This window comes from Ischnura elegans, chromosome 2 (genome assembly GCF_921293095.1).
Source record: "Ischnura elegans chromosome 2, ioIscEleg1.1, whole genome shotgun sequence".
Classification (NCBI taxonomy): domain Eukaryota; kingdom Metazoa; phylum Arthropoda; class Insecta; order Odonata; family Coenagrionidae; genus Ischnura; species Ischnura elegans.
In genome coordinates this window covers 80,970,501-80,993,108 of record NC_060247.1, presented here as the reverse complement: position 1 = coordinate 80,993,108, position 22,608 = coordinate 80,970,501, and the positions used below count along the sequence as shown (strand labels likewise).

Sequence of the window (22,608 nt, the reverse complement as noted above, 5' to 3'; positions counted from 1 at the left end):
ACTAATTGAAATTATGAACGAGCTCTGAGTTGATTGATGGAGAGATTGTCAACAAAGCCACTAGCATCTTCATCAGAAATCTTCATACTTCCTGTAGGTTTGATGTAAATGCCTCGTATTTCAGTAGTCTCCATGTCATCCTCTTATATCCCTAAATTATATCTCACCATCAAGTTCCAGCAGGAAAAAGTGAATAGGGTAGTTTCCTTCATCAAAGAAAACGAAAGGCATTGATTGCGATTCGTTACCCACCATTAGTGTATTCATAATACTCAAATTATTTGGTTTTTGAAATACCGGTTTAGACGAATGGCAAGGGTCAAATTTTATCCTCATTTGAAAAAGGCCAGATTGGCGCCCATGCGATTCCACTCCGCATGACGTCACAGGGACCTAGTTTCTACACGAGAGGATAGGAGTTATACATCGTCTGAGGTTACCAATGCATGCATGAGGCACAGAGCTAAGGGAAACATGTCTTAATAATCACCTATTAAAACTGGCTAAGGTCGGAAAGTTTTCTTCGTTTGATAAGGTATTAAAAAACCTTTTTTAAGCCAAGCGCTACCATCCAGCAAGGTACTCAGCTATCCACTAGCATCCTGCGACGTATCAGCGCTAAGCCTCGCCTCGAGGTCACCTCACCGGGCGGGAGGGGGAACCAGAAATACGACGTAGGGAGATATTTCCCGGCATTCATACTTAAGCGTCGCGTTTTCGCGCGCTTGAAAATTTTCACTTTTCATTTGATCGCGAAAAATAGATGTTGTCATTTAAAAATCTAAAAGCGTGAAATACGTACTCCAGGAGTAATAATCTTTCGATTAAAGCAATAAAAAAATAATAGGAAACCACCCTATTATCTAGATGTTTTTTTTTTTTTCAATATATATGAAGTTATTTCATTATATTTACGTTCTTTTCAATGCACATTGCACATATATTGATTCACAGATTCTTAAAGCACATAACTTATTCAAATCCATACTTCAAATCAAGTCTAGAACCTTAAAAAAAAGTGAGATACCGAGGGCATTAAACTGAAAAAAAATATATTTATACTTTCAAACAGATAAAAATAGCAAAAAAAGCTTCAAGCATGGTAAATCTAATCAGAAAAATAATTTAGTGACATTATCAAAAGCACCCCATATCCTCTCATCATAGCGCTATGGCTACATTTTTTAATCTATAGCTAAGTCTTATTGTTCGAGAATCAAAGAAAGTTGATTAGTTAAATGATGTATAGTTTCACAAGAAAGAATGAAATATTTTCAATAAGTAACTGCTGATAATAAGGTACAAAACGTATACACTCACCGGCCATGAGCCTCCATTTTACTCCTCTGTCATCATCACCTCTCATTTCACTCAAAGGTAACCACACGGAGTGCCCTCCAAAGCAAAATAACATGCAGAATGGATGAACATAACCTTAAATGACATTGATGTCTTTACTATGGGACTGCAATTGAGTCTGTTGTTAATCCCTAACATTGTTGTAAACTCAGCAAGCCATACAGTGGGCAGTACTTCATTCGCTCATTCATATACCTCACCATCTATTCGAGATATGACTGTGAAATTTTCAAAATACGCACATTAAAAACTTAATATGAAACCCTATCAATAAAGGATTTTTAGTGAGACATAAATTTTTAGTCCATTTGTACATGATTGTGATGTATCAATGTAATATTTCCTCCCTTACATAAAAGACTGCCTTGCAGATGGTCATTTTATTGCATTTTTAAATTACTTTCGCTCAAAATTTTCTGATACTCCCAAAAATATTTCCAGCTAAAGTAATGGGTATGTGTGTAATACAATAATGGAGATGACTTGTAGATAAGTTATCGAGAATGCCTACCGGACAGATCTCATCGAATTCCAAGATCTGATCGTTTGACGTTCTCCATGTAAGAGTGGTTAGCTTTAAAATACCTCTAGTGGGAAATGGTGGACTGAAACTACACCTCTTTCTCTTCTCATCATTCATAATGATATTTTTCCTCTGACTAATGACCTAAAAACCCATTGAAACAACATATGTATCTATGCATAAGGATGCAGTGTCTTTTCTTCTCAGCCTATTTTTTTCCTTCTGGGTTATTTTTCGGTTTTATGTACATACCTTATTTAGAATTTGAAGGTTTTCCCTGTCATATTAGTCCCAAACGACTTGAGAGATTTCTGAAGGGCTCCCACCAATATTATCATTATTCTTCACCACGTAAAATAAAAATAAACACAGCAAATGTCCTTTTTGCACACATTTATACATGATCAGGTACATTTGGGATCACAATAGCATGCAAAATTGTGTTCAAGTTCCACTCTGAATGTTCAAGAACTCGCTTTTGGTTTGTATTCCATTCACCTCTTCTGATGCATATCCTGTTTTTATATATATATTCACACACTTAATATTCAATTTACATTATTGAAAATTTCTATTTCTTGGTCAAAGTTCATTTTTTCACCTGGCATTCTTTGAATACCACACAAATATGGGTTTTTCACTTTTAACGCAATCTCCCTACACCTTTGATGTGGTCTGTTGGATAATATTTTGCTTTCAATGAGATTTGGAGATCTTCGTAGCTTGGTCTATCCTTTGACTCACACACATTTACACTAAGCCAGTCACTGGTTATGTTGTTTAGAGAAGTGAGGTCAAGCTTCACTGTCCCCCATCACACCACATAGACACTCACGTTTTCTTGGCAGAAAGACATCTGTGCCTCCTGAAGAATTCGCAAACGTGGACCCATCGGAATACCCATCTTCTGTAGTCTTTCTTCGGTTAAGTATGGCAGCTCCACCAATCCTATCCTCTCATGTTCAAAGGCTGATGCATATTTCTGGGGAAGATAAATATTTTGATTAATGTGATGTTTAGAAATTTCTTCACCAAAAACTAAAGTATCCTCACTCCTCATATGATTCACTGAGATATGAGTAAGACATGGTTTTTTAAAATTATGAACCATCAAGATGTTTTTAATGATGTCATGCTTCTGTTATTACAGCTTCATGTGCATCCAAGTATTGGCATTACTAGGACTTGGCTTTGGGGTAGATTGTTCAGATTGAATAGCACACTACCATCAATAAACAAAACTTTACCTGGTAACATAAATTTATTTTAGAAAAAACAAGACTATATTCAATCTTCATTACTGAAAGTTACAAGTCTTTCAGTTTTTCACAAAAATGAAGGAAAATTTATCATAAATGATTGGCAATAAAATATTTATTAGTCTCCCACTCAAACTTAGTCTGAGACAAACACAGCTTAACTTAGGTGACCTTAGGGAAATGGGTACGTCAATGTACCTTAGCCCTGGCTCCATTATATTCCAAAGTAATTTTCTTCCTTAGTTTTTAGTTTTCTGAGATGAAAGCTGAAAACCAGGCAAAAAAATATTTACTTACTGGCTAGACCCTGATAAAGCTTGTTTTCATTTATCCTGCCTACTTGATCCATTTCTCCTGACAAAAATCTGCCTAATGCAATGCAGCTAACACTGGTGTCAGGAGAAACAGAAAAACACAGCAGAAGACCCATATGGCATGCTTTGCATTTCCATGGGCAAAATTTATGCATGCTGACTGTGAAGAAAGAATGGCAACTGAGAAAATGGGAGGGAAGTTAAGTAAGAAGTAGGCCACTGTAATCCTTGCTTTGTATAAAAAAATTATTCTATTCTGATGAAGAGAGCTCTGGAATAAGCGACTGAGGCCAAATTTATTTAATGCAAGTAAATCTTGGGACAAGTGGAGGGTGAAAAAGCTGCTACGGGAAGATAATCAAACTCCTGGAAATAAGGTATGTTGAGAATTCCTTTGGGCAGATGGAATTTGGGCCTTTTTTTTGTACAATTTCTTTCCCTCATGCTCCATGAATTATCAAAACCTCTCCATTCAAAAGGGTCAATGGAGCTTCAAGAAGCCAACTACCTGTAGGCTTCCTCAGTACCTGACAGTACCTCATAACCTAATTTCTTCAGAAAAATCCTTAAAAGAGGAGGTTCATCCCCAAAGAATTTAGTCAATTTCTTGACTCGATCAGGATTGGTGAGGGCAGGTACATTATTACAGAAGCTGTCCTTTTCGATGGGGGCTTTGGTATTGAGCCAGGGAACTGAAGGAGCCCTCATAGGCTGAGACCTCAGCTGGGCTATCTCTCCCCTCATAGTTTCAATTTCCTGCAAAGAAAGGTAAAAATGCATTTAAGGAAGACAATGAATGGCTTTGGACAGGAGTAGCATAACCCACTAAATGCTCTCTACCTTAAAGATGTACTTCCCCCTACATCTCTTTCATGTGCATACAATAACACTCAAACTCTACTTGCACATAGTTCATTTCTAATAGGGGTGCCAGACACTACCTTTCAACGCAATGTCTGAGCTTCAGGGACAAATTCACCAATGTCCTTTTTTTTTTCAAAAAAAAAGAACCTATTAATAGTCTATTGTTAAGTGAAATTTGTACGAGGGCAGTTTTTTTTTTAACCTCCAATCGCTCAGCAAAAACACCATACAAGCAACAGGCGGGTTCTGAGCGGATAGGGCAATTGCACGTCCTCCGCACCGCATGCTTAAGTCATTTCTGTAAGTTGTTAGTTTAACCCTTTTAGTGTGGTGCACCGTTATATCGGCTTTTACCACTCGGCTGAAAAGTGCGGCACACTGATATGTATATCGGCTTTTATGGCTTTGTTGTTAAATTTGAGGACATTGTAATTAAAAAACTTATATATCAGTAAACGTATAAAAATTTTGTGATTATTGTCCAATTTAATCTCGTTAATTAAAAAAAAAAACTTAGAGATATCTAAAAAATTAACTATATGATCTTTATTTTTCCTAGTTGCTACATTTTATTAAAATACCCTCCGCATTTTTCGACTGTACCCCGGGAAGAAGGATAGCACTAAAAGGGTTAAGGTTAGCAATCTCTTTACTACACTGCCTCAATTGATTCTCCTGCCAAGTGTGCACTGCAGAGCGACAGCCAGAAAACTCGCTGAATGCCTTCAGTATTGAGATTTCTTGGCCTTCATGCCGATAAAAGAGAATTTTTTTAATGCACTGTGGCTAGTGTGAAAAATTTTGCTGATACCCATTAAAATCAAAAATACATGCTGACTTTTGAATTGAGAATTTTTTTAAATGCCCTGCAGCAAGAGTGAAACATTTCATCCATTCCCATTCAAAACAAAAGAAGACAATTGCTGGCTTCTGGAAGTGTTTTGATCCATGACAATGCCCATCATCTCGCACTGATGCAGCTCAACCGCTTCTTGAGCAATTTCAATGGGACATTTTCGATCACCCACCATGCAATGCCAACCTAGTGGCATGTGACTTACATCTTTACGCTGAAATGAAGATTTGGCTAGGAGGGAAGCGTTTTAAAACAGACTATGAGCTTCAGGACAATGGCCAAATTCATTGGAAGTCATTGGCGGCAACATCCTATGAAGAAGGTATAGTAAAGCTTTTCACAGGCATGACCAATTCCTCAATCGCCGAGACTATAATTAGTGTGTGATATTCTTTTCCTTCCATTCATAATAGGGTGGTTTCCTATTATTTTTTTATTGCCTATATCGAAAGATTATTACTCCTGGAGTATGTATTTCATGCTTTTAAATTTTTAAATGACGATATCTGTTTTTCGCGAATAAATGAAAGGTGAAAATTTTCTAGTACGCGAAAACGCGACGCGTAAGTATGAATGTTGGGAAATCTCTCCGTGTGACATATTTCTGGTTCCCGCTGCCGCCTTGTGAGGTGACCTTGAGGCGAGTTGAGCGCTGATATGACGCAGGCTGCTAGCGGGTAGCTGAGTACCCTGCTGGCTGGTAGCGCTTGGCTTAAATAAGGATTATTAATACCTTATCAAATGAAGGAAACTTTCCGACCTTAGCCAGTTTTAATAAGTGATTATTAAGACATGTTTCCCTGAGCTCTGCGCCTCATGCATGCATTGGTAACCTCAGACGACGTATAACTCCTATCTTCTCGTATAGAAACTAAGTCCCTGTGACGTCACGTGGAGTGGTATCGCATGGGCGCCAATCTGGCCCTTTTCAAATGAGGATAAAAATGGACCATTGCCATTCGTCTAAACCGGTATTTCTAAAACGAAATAATTTGTATATTATGAATACACTAATGGTGGGTAACGAATCGCAATCAATGACTTTCGTTTTCTTTGATGAAGGAAACTACCCTATTATTGTACGCAGCTATGTTGGTCATAGTATCCCATACATCGCTGCTTGTAAATAGGCATAATGGCTTTTCCATTCATAATCGCTCTGAGTACGATATCGGCATATGGGAGTTTGTGTATGAGCAGTCTGGACATTTGGGAGTCAAATGGTACTCAGGCTCCTAAGATTCCCAAGCCTCCAAAACACTTCAATGCAATCTGCTACGAGAGAATGTGCTTTCTTGGAAGCAGAAATAAATGATGAATTTTACGAGTAAATAAATGTTTCAATTTAATCCTTTTGCATGTTCAGGGGTGCCGACTTACAAAAAATATTGGGGGGACCTTGCCCCGGGAAATTTTATAAGTAGTGAATTTTAAGTTTTTCAAGCATTTCCGAAGTCATATGATCAAAATTAGAACCCTGATCACTCGAATGTCGACATCTGGACACTCCGCGAAAAATTGACAGCCTGACTTTTTCTTCCTCACATCTGTAACGAATTTTTGGGGGGGCTCGGGCCCCCTCAGGCCCCATGGAGTCGGTGCCACTGTGCATGTTCTCAGTCTCTTGGAGCTTAACAATTGAATTTTGTTTCCAACCAATACATAAATTGGTACAAATAATTAGGGTAGAGAAAATTACTGCCTTATGAACCAGAACAATCATCAAGAGCTTTTTCACATAAAAAATTCTATTCTAAAAAGCCAAAATGAAAAATTTTAATAAAACATACAGTACAGTAACAGGTAAGGATTGAAAAAAAAATACCTCTAGCCAAGACAATTTACACTTATTTTTTCAACTTAGGCCAAATTTATGAGTGTGCTTATTTATTAGATTCTCACCTGCATCATCAAATGTTGAGTCCTCATTTCAGAGGAAAGATGAGCAACACTTCGAGCCAACGTTACCACATGTGACTCCAATCTCTGAAACCTTTTGTTTATACCCTGTTTAAAAAATAGAAAACAATACTTAATAAAATATCATTTATTTGGTACCAACTAAAATGTACTAAAGTAAATTACTTGAAATAAGATATTAATTTAATACATAAATGATAACTTGACGGAATTCCATCCAATTTTCCATTTTAATTTGAAAATCTCCCAATTAATATTAATAATGCTAATCTGTATCAATTTTTTATGATTACAACACAACCTTGGAATAGACAGTAGCATATCTCTATTGAATCACCTGCATGTGAAGTCATTGTGCCATTTTCTGACAAATAGTCTTAGGGGTTTGATGGCATACATACCTTTTACCAAAACAGTAAATTGGTGTTTGTTACCCATTATCAGATGTGATTAATTCGTTTCTTTAATGATGGCTACTTTCCCTTCTACCTTAAACTGGCTCATGTCAGCCCCATACATGAAAAAGGTACGAAGACTAACTCGGTAAAGTTACTATTGAAAAGTCTCCCCTATTTCTTAAAAATATTTGAAAAAGTCTTATAAACACACCTAATGTAATCCCTTGAATCCCAACAGGTGTTAAATGAGACACAAGATGGATTCAGTAATAATAAATCAATAACTTCATCTATTTTTCAGTTATTAAATCAAATCTAAAAAACCATTGAAAGCAATAATACCACATATTTTATGATCTCAGCAAAGCTTTTGACAACAAAAACCACTAGGTACTCTTTCCAAAACTGGTAAGAATGGGTAAAAATGGTAATGGCCTAAGCTGGATAATCTTTCCTGGAAACCCGGAACAGAAGACAAACACTCATACCATACCATGAAGGGTACAAAATCTACCCTGTCCTCAGTAGGTGCATAAAGGAGTGCCACGAGGCTCAATACTTGGTCCTCTACTTTTTATTATTTACAAAAAATGATCTTCCAAGCTCAACTTCATCAAGAAAATTGCTCTTAAGTGCAGATGATATTGGATTTCACAGTAGATGTATTTTAATTATTTCCTATACCTAACTGCAGATACTGTATTTATCTGAATTTAGTCCCCTCTTTTTTTTTCAAAAATGTGCATGATAAAAGTAAAGGGGGGACTACATTCAAACGCATTTCTTAATTTTTTTTCCGAAACTGAAGCCTCAAAATTAGGGGGGGGGGGATTATAATCAGAGGAAGACTGTATTTGGAGAAATACGGTACTACCCTGTGACTATTTCTCACTCACTTAGTTACCTGCAGAAATAGAATGCATTATTATTCTTATGACTTTTAAAATAGTTTCATCAATACCTTTATATCTTTCACCTTTTTACGGTCATCATGTCGTCTTTTATCCCTCACTGGTCTGCTGCTAGCAGAACTAGGCAAAGATGACAAACTCCCGTACATTCTCCTCTTGTTAATCCTTGGATCAGATGGCTGATACCTGCTTCCATGCTTTTTTACCCCCAAGAGCTTCAACACCTGAGGAGAAGACAAGGATATACACTTGAAACTACATGAATGAGTTGTATTTACCATTCAATTAATAATGGAATGCAGATAAATGTTTGTTACAAGAATCCTTTGGATGCTGTTAATAAATTTAAAACATTTCCATAGCAAAAAAACAATATTAGCATTTGCTTCATCATTGTGATATCATAATTAATAACATAAATAACATTGTGATAAGAATATCAGCACGATGAATAAATTGAAATATGAGAAACAACCATGGCACCTTGAGAATAACAGTTACACATTGAAATCTGGGTCAGTCCATATTTCATTTAACTGGAAAATTTTGTAAGCAGTTTTTTTTCTTTCATCATCATGATTGAAAAATTCCATGAGATAAAATCTGACTCAAATGTTTTTATGAATGTATTTTCTGGATTTCATGTGGGTGAGTCAGTTCAAGAATACATTCGTTTCAAAGTGCAAGCTGTATCCTATTATCTGGGTGAAATAAAACTTTCTATTCAGTCCTCAGTATGAAGAGGATCAGGATAATGTAGTAGGTACCTACAGTTGAGGACCTCAAATCCGGAAAGCTTGGGACCAAAGGGTTTCTGGATTACTGGTTTTTCTGGATTTCTGGTCTTGAGGGCCTTCCCGAAGATATTTCCCATTTTTAATAACTCCTCTTTGATTTAAAGTAGGACAGGAGAATTCTCCATTTCTCTAAGTCATGTAATCAAGGAGAGTGAAGCTGATGACTTGTTTCATCGCTCGTATTTTTCCATAGTGAAGGGTATGCATGTGGTCACCTATGACACCTCTACGTAGATGCTTATGTAGCAAAGTAAGCCATGAGCAATTCTGGATTTATGGGTTTCAGGATTCCATATTTAAAGTCCTCAACTGTATAATACAAATTCGGGTACACAATATTGTTCCTCGTGGTTTTAATTACACTGTCAAAACTCAGCATTGCCATAATAATTAAGTAGTGAAAACACTCCAGAACACAAATGTCAATATTGTTGCAACTTTAAAGGTACATATATAAAAATGAGACTTTAATGATTTGATCATTTTTATCCACTAATTGTAAAGTGTCTTCATACAAAGAAATAGTCACTATCCTGACCTCAGAGAAATTATAAAAATAGTATGCATAGTGGTTGTGCAATAACCGTAAGCTGAGATTAACCTTGAAACACCCAACTTCATTACTGCACTGGAAAATGTGAAAAAGTAAAAAAATAACAACCACCCAATAACTTTCATTAAAAAATACTTATACAGTGCACTCACGTTTATCTGGGCTAATGATGGGGAGAGGCGGCACAAATAATCAAAAAACACAGATAATCCAAACTTTACTTTTATTTCTTGTAATTTTCATAATTTTTGTAAATCAAACAATTTCCTTGCACACATTGTCTATTCTTTTTGATTGTTTTCAGAAATCGATAAGAGCCTTCTCTTCCCGATCGCGATCGTTTTTGCGGTGATAATGTGAGTGTACTCGTATTGCTACTGCTATATGTATGTAATACCTGGTTTCCGAAAACCACGCACCCGTGGCTGTGAGGACTCAGAAAAGTGGTTTGCACGAATGCTTCGAAACCGCTGCGTGACATCGGAACTTACACTGATAGGTACCATGCCGAGTAGTCGCATCTCGCACAAGTTCCCCGGGATGCGGATCTGTAATCACTGAGCCTGATACCACACAGTTATGCTTGGAAAAGAGGAGCATGGAACTGCCGTGAAGGCAACGGGCGTGCAATTATGCCATCGCACCATGGCGATTACAGGAAACCAGGATTTAAGACAATTTGTCGACGCAGGCGACTCATGCTATCTCTTCTTTGACTTCCCCTACTGCTTTCACTTCTACTATTCCATTCCTCTCCAGTTTGGCCTTGACTGGTAACGGCATAAACATGCCCGAGTGCAACGAAATCCCTGGTTTGCTTTAGCCGTATGCAACCGCATGCGAGGCCACAGCAATAGTTACGCATTTGCGATATGAAATATACCATTAAAGACTGTAAGTAACATTTCTCTGAACTTACAAATGATTAACCATTAAAGAATCTTCTAAAATTAATGAAGAGTTTTTTCCTGCCCCTTATCGTCGTCTACAATGCTAGAGCAGACATCCAAGTAAACTTGAAACATTCCTTGTCAGCAAGTAGATAAATTAATTCCACTTTAAGAAGGGGATTCTCATGGAACTAATTTGCCCGCTGTAGCATTGTATTTAAAAAATGCAAATATCGTGGTGCTATTACGTCCGATTTTATTTTTTTATAAAGATCGCAGAAAACTTTGAAGGACCATGAACTCATGCATGGATAACGCGCAACCTGGATAAACTGCAGCCGGATAATCAGGAGTCTGCTGTACCTTCAATTCTTTGTGAGCAATAACTTGATGAAAATAAGATCTAGTATCAGCCATTACGTGATCTCCCCTAACATGCAAAATCGGACAAGGAGATCATGTGATTTTGAATCTTTTACATATCAATCTTGGTCCCATGTGCATGAGCCAAAAATCACTCTTAATCCTAGCATATACCTATGCTGCATGGAATGACAAACCTCAGAATACATGTTTTCCAATCCTTCCAACTGCTTCCTAATTGCATGGGCATCTGTTGTGTCAATTGTGGCACTCATGTCTTCTTCACTAGTATTCTCAGTTGGCCCATCAAGCATTGAATCAAGATCCAATCCTGTGGTGGTTGACGTCATATCCCCATTGTCAAAACCTGGTGGTGCACCAAATGAAGCAAGAGGAACAGCATTGCCTGAAAGAAACCAAAATAATACAAGAAACTAAAGAAATCAGTGAAAAAACAGATGGGAAGTAATTTATAAAATTTCACTAAGGAAGTAGGGTAATTTGAAAGTTTAATCATACATAAAATTCCAGAGCAGAAAAAATGTTCACTACTCGGTCATTCTTTCGGAAGTTTCAAATAAATAGCCACAAAGGTTGTCACGCACTTTTCATGAGATGGTGACTACATTAAAGTTACAGTCCATTATCTCCTTCAAAGCTCTTTGAGGGAAGAAATCGCTTACAAAAATGTAAACAACAATGAGCCATGAAAAACCACAGAAAGGAAGATAGGAGTGCCAAAGAAACGTTATTCCGATCGACATGAGCTTGCGACGCCCTCAACTTATCTGTGCAAGTTCTGTGAATTGCGAGGACCGTCAATTTTTTGCAGTGAATGGCTGGAGAAGTAGGCAAAGTAGTGAATGATAAATGGAAATATATGGGCCTCTTTTTTTTCAAACTCTATCACAATTGACAGCAAAAGAAATAAAGGATCAGGGCCGTGAAAAATAAGTCAATAAGCCCTTTCTATCAGATATAGAGCAAAGGCAAAAGGTCCATATTTTATTGGCTGATGTAGTTGCATTAAGAACCTCGTAAAACCAGTACAGTTAAATGAAAAAAAGCTTCACGTACCAAGCATTGGCTTCATACTGCTGCCTGGCCCTCCATGGTACTGGAGGTCTTTCCTCATGGGCATCCGCCCTCGGTCCACAAATCCTGGACCGGGGCCCTGCTTGCTGGTGCCTGGACCATTCCCCATCCACCGCCCTGGCCCACCTGACCCCGCATCCATCGAGATGCCTCCCCTCACCCCTCCTCCCATCCTCTCCTGCTGTCTCCCCCCCTTAGATGCAGACATGGAAATTCCGCTTGGGTGCGAGACAGTCTGATAGAGTCGTGCAGCTGCTGCCCCACTGCCCTCTCCGACCCCTTTCCCCTGCGTTGCCATGTGGTGGGGTGGAACGCCCCCTTGAACCAGTAAGTGACTACTGCCACCCTTGCGATCCCCATGCCCTGATGGTTTGTTGATGTACGGCATGCTGTAACAGAAAGAGAAATACATACGTAGTGTTTCAATATTATCCACGCATTAGAATGTATTTCACTAACGCAAATCAATTTGCAAGATCAATATAGCACAGAAAAACCAATAATGAAAGTTTGAAGAGGTCTCAAAGGTTTTGCAAACTTTCATTAACGATCATTTCCACAGAAATTGATCATGCATTTCCTCTATTGGCAAAATTGGCTCTACACATGAGTGAATAGTGAGATAACACCATGCAGTGCAGTATTACAAACAAGGCAACAAAAAAATTGAAAACTAAGCATAGCACAGGATGTAATGATGTACTGCAGCAGCATATAAAAAACTTTAGAAGTCCACTGTAAAAGCTTAATACATACTCAAAACATTTTACTGAGTACATATACTATGTATGTATACAGCAATACTTTAATATTAACAGATTATTCCCTGAAGTATGTACACCACTGTTAAAAGTTCATTGGACTTTTTTGGCCAGGTCAAATCTATTTTGACAAAGCTTGAGGAGAAAGTAGTGTAAGTGAAAGTGACTATTTCACTTAAGGGTTTCCATTGAGAGCACTTGCACTCATCACTGCCAAACACCCAGCATTTTCTTTCATGGTATAAACAGCTTAAAATTACCCCTCTTGGATTAGCCACCAAATTAACCCTGCTTTCTCCCAGAGGCCTAGAGTGGGGGTGAAATTTTGCTTTTCCCTCCAAACAACCTCACCCACAGTCACTTCTCCCTCTTTTCTTAACCATTCTGAAAATTTATGTGCGAGGAACTTTCAACAGAGCTATACCTGGTGAGAACATGGATTGAACTCTATGAAGGCAATCTGAGGCAAGGCTTTAAATGCATCATCCCGCCATTTACATGATTCTGTTAATTTTATGCAAGCATCAAGTAAATTCATTAAGTATATAATTAATTTGCAACCCATATTTTTTGTGTACAGGCTAAGGTCTTAGAAGTTTTTCCTTGAATAAGCATAGAACTGGATTGAATTAACCTGCTGAGATGAAAACACAAGACTTAAAATATGTACATATGTAGTTCTGGAATTTACATGATGTGAGGGATATATAAACTGACCTGGAGCTCAGCTTATAGTGCTTCCCACCATCCTTGCGTGCACAAAGTGGCGACGATGGAGGGGATCCTCCAGGGGAGAGAGGAGGCAGTGGCGGTGTCATTGACATGCTCTCACTCACAACTGAATTGGCAACACCTGACACCGTCGTCATACCATAGCCACCATCCATTGAGTGGAGTTTAGGATCCAATATCTGTTGAAGCTCTGATTCCACCACATCTACCCATTCAGAGTCATGTGCTGTCGTGAAAAACAAAAATAAGGAGGAATCATTTACCATCATTATCAAGTCAACAGAAACATCATTCTTGTAAGTTCATCACGATCCCACTCTTTCGCCATGTTTGAATTGCAATATTCATTTCCTCTTCCATAAATACTAAGAATGGGTCAGTTCCACTCTTTTGTTATTTTTGATTCTGGTTCAGTTCCTGGCATTGGTTCTCAGTTTCAGTTCTAAAATCAAGGTTGTAATTTTCATTGCTTAATTTTCAAAAGCTATTACATATTTTCATCACGTTATTAAGAAAATAATACATCTAATCACTCACAATGTCAAAATCACCATTTAAAGTGTGTGATATAAATTATGCTCAATGCATAAATGTTTGCAAACTGGATCTTCTGCCAATTATTCCAAAACAGATTCTTTTATGAACTCCTAAAAACACCCAGTAGACTAGACTTTACCCCGACTCATGCAACAACCACCATTAGCTGCCTAATCCCTGGGTTCACCCTCACTTCCAACCAATTCCCTTCATGATATACAGACACAAGCAAAATATGTCAATATTTGGACCTGAAAAGGACACTGATATGTCGGAAAATGTCACATTAAGGAAAGTAACTTGCGGAAGGAAGCCATGCCATTTGTTTCATGAGTGAAATTCAACTACCACATAGTTAAGCCAGAAGCTATTCAACTTACCTTCCCATTCTTGCTATTTGGTAAATTTACTGTATCTTGAATTACTGTTTTTTACCAATCGCATGCACTCTTATTTAACACGTTGCGTACAGATCACGAGAACCTTCATTTTTCCTGAGCCATGCGTTAAGGACGGATAACGAGAATTCTCATTTTTGCTGTTGACTCCTTTTAATTTGCCAATATAATTTCATTATATCAGTTTTTTTAATATGTAACAGCCAACTATGATTAATAATATATTTTTGCATTATTTGTATGCATTTAGAATACCTGCATACATTTTTTGTTTAAATAGAGTCATGTTTTTAAAGCAGCTACTCTCACACATTGGCATTTATTACGCATTAATTTCCTTACTTGTGTTCTGTTTACAATACTAGATTAACGGAAGAGAGGAGTCCATGTTAAAGTGTTCCAGTTTAAATATCTGCCGAAACAGAGGGGTACGAGGGATTTAAACACAGCTGTACACGACGAGTTAAAATGTATTGGAAGAGTGTATCTTGGGAAAAGGACTGTCACCATAGGAGATGTAGGCACTTGAATTGAAAGACTCACGTGGACGCTGCCCTCCATGTCCATAGAGCGGATTGCGTGACCCAGGGTGGTGCATGTTGCCCCTATCCGCACCCACGCCATCCAAACGAGTAGCCCCAGGAGCGTCCAGCCCCCTCCCACCACTGCCCCTCCTCTCCCTCCTCTCCTCATGTGGAGTGCCCTTGCGGCTCCCACCCACAATACCCTGGCCAGCAGTGCCACGCCCTGAATCAGTCGACGTCGACCTCCCACTCCTGTGGGTGGCCTTCTCGTAGTCAGAGCTGCCCCCACCTCCCAAGCTGCCACTCCCGCTGCCGAGGTCAATAGTCACGGAAGTCGACGCTACGACTCCCTCTTGATACAAGAAGCCACCGCCCCTGCCTTGGTCCTTGTCGTCTCCATCCTCTTCCTCCTCCCTCCCTCTGTCTCCTCCAGGGCCCTCACCCCCACCCCTCACAGGGACACCGTCTCTGCCAACACCTGAAGCCATTTTAGAACCTCCCGCTCCTCCGCCTTCCTCCCCTTTCCTACCTCCTACTACCGCCTTGGCTTCCCCACCCAACCTACTGTAACTGGAAAGAGATAAAGGTAATCACAAAAGGGCTATGCAATTCGCCAAAAACACCTGGGAACAATATGCTTGAATCATTCGAGATTGATTCTGATGAAGATTAATCATAAAATGTCAATACTTCATCATTGGATGGGTTCTTGGTTACTGGACAGAATTATGAGGATGCATTACTTCCTCTAACCCAGCCGTATTTTGTAGATGTATTACTCATTTTAAAAATTATGCTTTGTCCTAAAATTTTAACATTGGATAGAGTAGACCTTTCTCAACATTCACATGTTTCTCGAATATAAAAAAATTGCATCTGAGAAAATACCAAGATAAAATTTTCAAATTAAAATACAGGCAAATGCTGCCCGGGTTATATTTCTTATGACCTAATATATTCAAAATGATTGCATAATTTTAAGTGGGTAATAAGACCATGGGCGCACCCAGCAAGGGGCATGAGAGGGCAGCTGCTCACCCTAGAAGCAAAAATAATTTTAGTTCAATACCAAAGCTTTGAACAAATTTTATTTTGAAGAAAAATGATGTAAGTTTAAGACAGGGATCTAAAATAAAAATCATTATTTATCCAAGCAAATGATAATAAAAAGTAGTAAATTTCCATCATAATTTTTTTTTAACTTTGGTTTCATTAACCTCTCCTGTGCTAAAATGTTACAACATGAATGATCACAGCTTGCCCCCCCTCCCCTAGTTTTGATAAGCAAGCCCTTGAATAAGACACCAAAAATGACTGGCACATAAGTGCTAAAGGTCTACTCTAATGGTGTCCTCTTACTTTTGAATTATTCAAACACCATGAAATCCCACCAAGAAAGATGCAAGAATCAATGAGGGCACTCTTCTCAAAGAAGTGACTTAGACAAATCAATTTTTTATTCTGTTGATATTTTCACTGTCCATATAAATAAAAATAAATGTGTTGTAATCATACCAGCAAAGTTATAAGAATAAAATATGACTTCCGTAACAAACATGTACCTATGCATATGTAAATTATTTTGCATGCATCATCTGATCATTTTGAGTCTACAAGCAGGAAGGCTCACAAACCTAACAATTACTTTAGCACTACACACTTCATGAAAATACAATCTTTTCAAGCTTCTTGCCATCTTTTTTCTTGCCTTTAAGGAAATATTTAATACTGATATTACTTTGAGTGTTCTCACTTTCAGCATTGCTACTGGTAAAATTTTTACTGGGGCGCATATGAGACTCCAATGGTATACGTAATAATGTGTGAATGCAATGAAGTATGAGAGGGAGATGAGGGAAGGATAGTGGGGACAAGGTTAAAGGAACGCAAGTGCTGCCTTTGGCTGAGGAAACCAGAGAAGTCTACAGTAGCTGAGCAGAATGTGGTGTATTTGTATTTCAACAGTCTATTGTCTATTGAGTGATGTGGCATCCCCTGGTGGGAGTGATGGAGAAGCGTTGTGTGGCCACATTGGCCGGTTGTATGTGATCGTGTGCTGTAGAATAAATAGTTAAATCCCGAGACATCGGTGTGTTTATTTTAATGTACCTACCGTGGGTGAAAACATAACACAGAGCTTCATACACAGCATATGGTAGACCTAAACTCAATGAAAGCCCAAAGCTGTGACTTCAGCTATTATGACCAAATGCTGAAGGAAAATAATCATCCCTAAAGACTGAAGTAAGCTATGGAAACATTTCGGAGCATGAAAAAAACCCTGGATGAAAACCAAACAGAAGCATCCACAGACAATACACTGGGAAAGTCTTAAGAAAAATTATGGCAGTTATCCACTCTAGAAACTTACTTTGAGTTACTAAATCCCTGGTCAGCTGGGTGGCCAGTGTTACCTTGCTGCTGTGGCCTCATATTCTGCATCATGGCACTTGCATCTCCTTCACTACCGTTCAGAGCAAATGATCCACTTAACTTGGCGGCATTGTTCTGCTTCCCCTGCTCTCCAACAGGAGTGCTATAGAATGCTGGCTCTCCAATCCCCATGGATCCCATCGAGAATTCAAGAGTCACAGACTCCCTGAGCACTGAGTCAGCAGCGGAAGTGTCCTCCCTCCTGTGGTCCCTATGCTCATCGTCCAGCTGCAAGTTACTGCCAGCACGCTGCCTCGCTGCTTCCAAACCATCCCTGTAAACACTCCTCTGAATCCCTGCCTGCCCATAATCATCACCAGCTTGCGATGCACCCCACTGGTACCCCTTCTGATGCACTGGATCTCTCCGAACACCACCATGTGGTTGATCGACACATTGTTCCTTTATTCCTGGACCTATTTCCGGCCTATTACTGCTGTTGTTGTCTGTCTTGCGGAACTGTTGAGCGGCCTGGTGGTAGTGGCTCTCCATCCTTTGTTGGCCTTCCTCTCTCTCTCCGAGATTGTTTGACTTGCGATTCGACGGCTGCTGTGGGGTACAAGGCTGAGGCCTTGGGGAACCCCTCACCTCAGTCAAGTTCACATTGGACGTGCATCCTGAATTGTTGAGCCCAGGTTGCTGCTGTCGGCCTCCCTCCTTCCCTGCCCCCCTCGCTACCGTCGTCGAAGATTCCATCCCACCTCCCTCCCCATCCCCTCCCACCCCCGAACCTCCACCCACTCCACCTTCCCTCGAGGACTTGCTGCCCCCACCAAAGCGACTCGATATCATGTCCTTGATGTGGTGGTATGTGCGCGAGGCCTTGCTCGATGCTTGTTGGTTTGAAAGTCTACCCCCTCCACACTTGTCACTATCACCAGTGTTCGCTTCCACATCAAAATCAGTCCTTGATTGTTGATGATCTACGTCCGTATCGTCAACCTTCTGGCTAGCACCAGAGTTAGCAACTGCACCATCACCTTTGACATCTTCTTGAGTTGATTCAGCTTTGTGGGGATTTGGATTACACTGGGTCACACTGCCGTACATTCCCTGTGGATAACAGAAAAATAGCATTTAAAAAGACTCCAATTTAGTTGAATGCGGGGTTTAACATTCACAAAATCACAAACATCAACAGAGTGGTGGAAAAAAGATATAAAAAAGACCATTCATGAAACACAGAGCAAAATACATGAACTTGATACTGATTCCCTATTCCCAAAATTTACATTATATATTAGAGTTCCTTCTCCTATTTTCTTTTCTGTTTCTGTCCATTCAAAATGACTAAGAAGATGCAATGATACTTCAATATGAAATTTAAAAGGTTATAGAACTGTCTTGAAATGTATCTATGCATGTCTTTAAATTATTAGTGAGAACACACATGAGCCTAAGTATGCGATAATACAAGTGGTCATTAGGATAGGATTGCATCTGATGATATTGCAGAATGACTAGAGCTTTTGCCAAGGAAAAGAGCAAGTGTGCTTCAAGAGGTAATATACGAGTACATTAGCTACGGATGTTGACTGTAAATTTAACATAAATTCTGGTAATGTTAAAAAAAAATGATAAAAGTTGCATGTAATAGGAAAGTAACTGCACAGAGTACATGATCAAATTCAAAATATTGGAAAGTAGTGACAGACCGTCATTAAGATTATATTAAATACATACAATAACCCCAAATAAGAAAAGTAGGCATGACAAAAAGATTGCCCATATAATAATGATCCTTAATCATATATTTTAATATTTTAATAAAAATTGATTTTAAAATCATATTTTCACATATACATAATTTTGCTCACACATTGTGTAATGATCAGAAGATTTACAACAGTTCATCAACTGTGTATTGCAGAAGAAGGAAAGCCACATTGAAAAAAATTAAAGACTATATTATAGCATGAAATTTTTGTTACATACACTTTGCATAGCATTCCGTGAGGACCATTTCATTCCCGAGTCATTCATTGCAGATTGCTGATGAGGTTGCACATATTCTCCGTGACTCCGATGGCCAACCCCATCATTATCTGTGGCTCTCATCGGGCTCCAATCCCTCCGAGGAATAGCCCCTGTCTTCTGCCTACAAGGGGATCAAGCCAAAGGAAACATAGTACATATTACGCTCACATAGTATTATTTAGCATCAGTTTTTTATAGTAACAGAAACATTATGTCCACAAAAATTAATAGTGAAAAAAGGTTGGCAACCACTGCATTTAAGGCAATATGTATATGTAATATTTTAGGTTTTCCCAGTGCATAGATTCATGAAAAATTTCTTCGTCTTCAGGGGTTTACTCTTAACATTGGGAGAATTAATCCAATACCACACCCGGTGGGAATCCCGAGAAATTTTTCATAAATATGTAAATGGTTACTCAGCTTTATGGTGCAATCGTCCAACATGTAAAAATATAGCACAAATAAAGTATTTTTGAATGTTAATGTAATAAATGAAAAAAAAGATCAGCCTATTTATAATTAATAATTCACCATGCCACAAACTGCTTACCCATTGAAGTGATGTTGATTTACTGGTTCACACATCTGCCTATTTTGAACATCAGGGCTCTGGAAATGCTGTCCATAAATGCCTCCATGAGAAACCTGAATAAACCACATGACTAATTAATTGAATTGCTAAGGAAAGAAAGGATCAAAATAATTAGCCTGAATGGACAAGCTACACAGGAAGGGAACAAAATAAAATATATTGGAGCTGCTTCACAGGTTCTTATATTTATTTGGTGCGACAACTCAAAAAGAGAAGAGTTAAATTTAGCATAATGTTAATATATATATTATTGTGTATTTATGTATTTTCTGCGAGGTTAATTGTATGTCCTTCGTCCTGTGACGAAAACGGTACAATAACTCCTCTTGAATAGTGTGTTCAGGATTGGGGGCACTCTTTCTTGGTTAGTGGACATCAATTTAATATATTAGATACCACTTTCCTGCATCATTTTGAGCATGAGGTCCATAATTATGATGGTACTATCAATACCTAATGTGAATACAGAATAAAAACAGGAAAATATTCAGTGACTGACATATAGAAAATTCTCCCTATACATCTAGGAAATTCATTTTTTGCTTTAATTTATAATAAAATCTCAGCAATCTGGCCTAGAAGTGACACCTAATGTCCAATAAACTGGAGTGCTGGGCTGGTGGTCTCCCATCAGCTGACGACATCAATTTAAAATGAAAGAATTTTCAATGTAAAGAATGAATGTTTTTCAAAATGTACGATTTCTGTGCATACTGTTCTCTTCATATTTTGGCAAATTGAATTTCTATCATGTACATTTCAAGTAATTCAGTGTTTTTGATAATCTGACCATGCCATAGGCAATGCAATATTTTGCAAAGTTTTGGATAGAATCATATAACTTTATTGCAAGTGAATCAAGCAAATGAAAATAAGAGCGGTTGGCCATAATTAAATTCCTATGTACGCTCTAGCAAGTGCCCCGAAATGATAGAAGCCAATATTCCTTTTTCTCTTTCTTACACACACAGTTGTAAAAGAGAAGAAATAAGCCACTATGAAAAGGCTAGTGGATGGGAGAGAGGAATGAAGAGCAGCGTCACACCAATCTTAGGATTTTCGACTAATGATGACGATACTCACAGTGTTTGGTGGTGGCTTGTGATGCGGGTGTGGAAGTTGGTGCTTTTGTGGGACATTGGGCCCCACCTTCCGTCCAGCAGCCTTCCCTGCACCTTCGGTCCACGCCATCTGCTTGACGGGAGCATCAGGAGCCACTGCTGACATCCCCACCCCCGTTCCTCGAACCCCTCCACCACCCACCATCCCACCAACCCCACTTCCTCCCACGACACCCCCGACAAGTCGCTTGCCATAGTCCTGGATGAGGGGGATCTTGGCTTTGAACGTGTCGGAAGTCTTCTCTGCACTGCTCACAATAACTTCTCGCTCGATCTAATGAGAAATGGAAATGATGAATTTATATATGATTTTTATTTTATGACACCACATTATTTTAATGCCGTTTTACACGGGGCACGTACTTGCACAATCTGACGTGTGTACGAAGGCGCAGTCAAAATTGTGTCGTGTAAAGCGGTGAATTGCTAGAACACATGCGAGAATACGTGGACATGAGTTGGCAAAATAGTCCCTGTTCTAATTTTGTTCATGCATTCGCGCAATTCCATGCCATTTCAAAATTAATGCAGCTCTAACCTGCGCGATTCCGTGCCCCATGTAAAACGGCATTTAGGCTCTGGATAATACATATACTGTTTATTTTTCACACGCTTGCAGGTCCTTATTTTTCACCTTATCAATGCATGATTAGGTATTTGATAGGCAACGGATGATTAGGTATTTGAAAAATCACTCATTTGGTAGATATTTGAAAAATCAATAAAGCAGATGTACAAATATAAAATATTAAAGGCAGAGAATAAATAATATTAATGCACATCCTTTCATGAAAATAAATTATATGCAGTGTTTAATGCAGATGTCAAACCTTCATAAAATATGACGCAATACATTTTGTATGTAACAGTTCCATTTCGGTCAAGCTATGCTCAGTATCCTACATCAATATGTTTCCACTATCACCCCTGGACACTAGTAATCTGTAGCCACTTAATCATATTAATAACTTCCCCCCAACGTATGTGAATGTAATATAAAGTATGTATAAGGTCATGTATAAATGAAATTGCCAAGAATATACGATTTATTCTCTGTTCATTTAATCTTTGCGGGTGAGCTGGTGGGTGTGGCTATAGCAAGTGGGGACGAGGGAAGGGAAAGTTCTCGACACGTGACTTTCCTCTGGCCAAACAGCAGACAGTGGGCCTCAGTCAGTAGCTCTCAAACCTCTGTGAAGTTAACATCATGAATCTGCTTGCGGATCAATGTTGCCAAACCTCGCGCGTTCTCCTTGTATGTCTTCAAGTATGCCTTACATCAACAGTGCCTCACTCATTATGGTAGCTGACTATGTCATGGGCTTCTATGAGAGGATTATCCTCAATACCTTCCAAATGAGTAGGTATATTGTCTCAGCGCTGACGTTTCAGTGACAAACAAGGGCGGCTATGTACATTTGGCAATGT

The 22,608-nt window shown here is 38.8% G+C and overlaps 1 protein-coding gene across 1 annotated transcript in view; it reads right to left on the bottom strand.

Annotated features, from left to right (window-relative positions):
- Positions 1-2,260: 2,260 nt before the first annotated feature.
- LOC124153192 overlaps positions 2,261-22,608 on the bottom strand; it is a 75,004-nt gene continuing 54,656 nt past the window's right edge. The window contains exons 3-14 of the mRNA XM_046526292.1: positions 21,143-21,454; positions 20,018-20,112; positions 19,423-19,585; positions 17,426-18,540; positions 15,074-15,624; positions 13,581-13,821; positions 12,085-12,491; positions 11,205-11,413; positions 8,455-8,628; positions 7,078-7,182; positions 3,993-4,211; positions 2,261-2,864 (exon numbers count right to left, since the gene is read on the bottom strand). Of these exons, the coding sequence (XP_046382248.1) occupies positions 2,697-2,864; positions 3,993-4,211; positions 7,078-7,182; positions 8,455-8,628; positions 11,205-11,413; positions 12,085-12,491; positions 13,581-13,821; positions 15,074-15,624; positions 17,426-18,540; positions 19,423-19,585; positions 20,018-20,112; positions 21,143-21,454 (3,759 nt within the window). The 3' untranslated portion in view covers positions 2,261-2,696. The remainder of the gene's footprint in view (positions 2,865-3,992; positions 4,212-7,077; positions 7,183-8,454; positions 8,629-11,204; positions 11,414-12,084; positions 12,492-13,580; positions 13,822-15,073; positions 15,625-17,425; positions 18,541-19,422; positions 19,586-20,017; positions 20,113-21,142; positions 21,455-22,608) is intronic.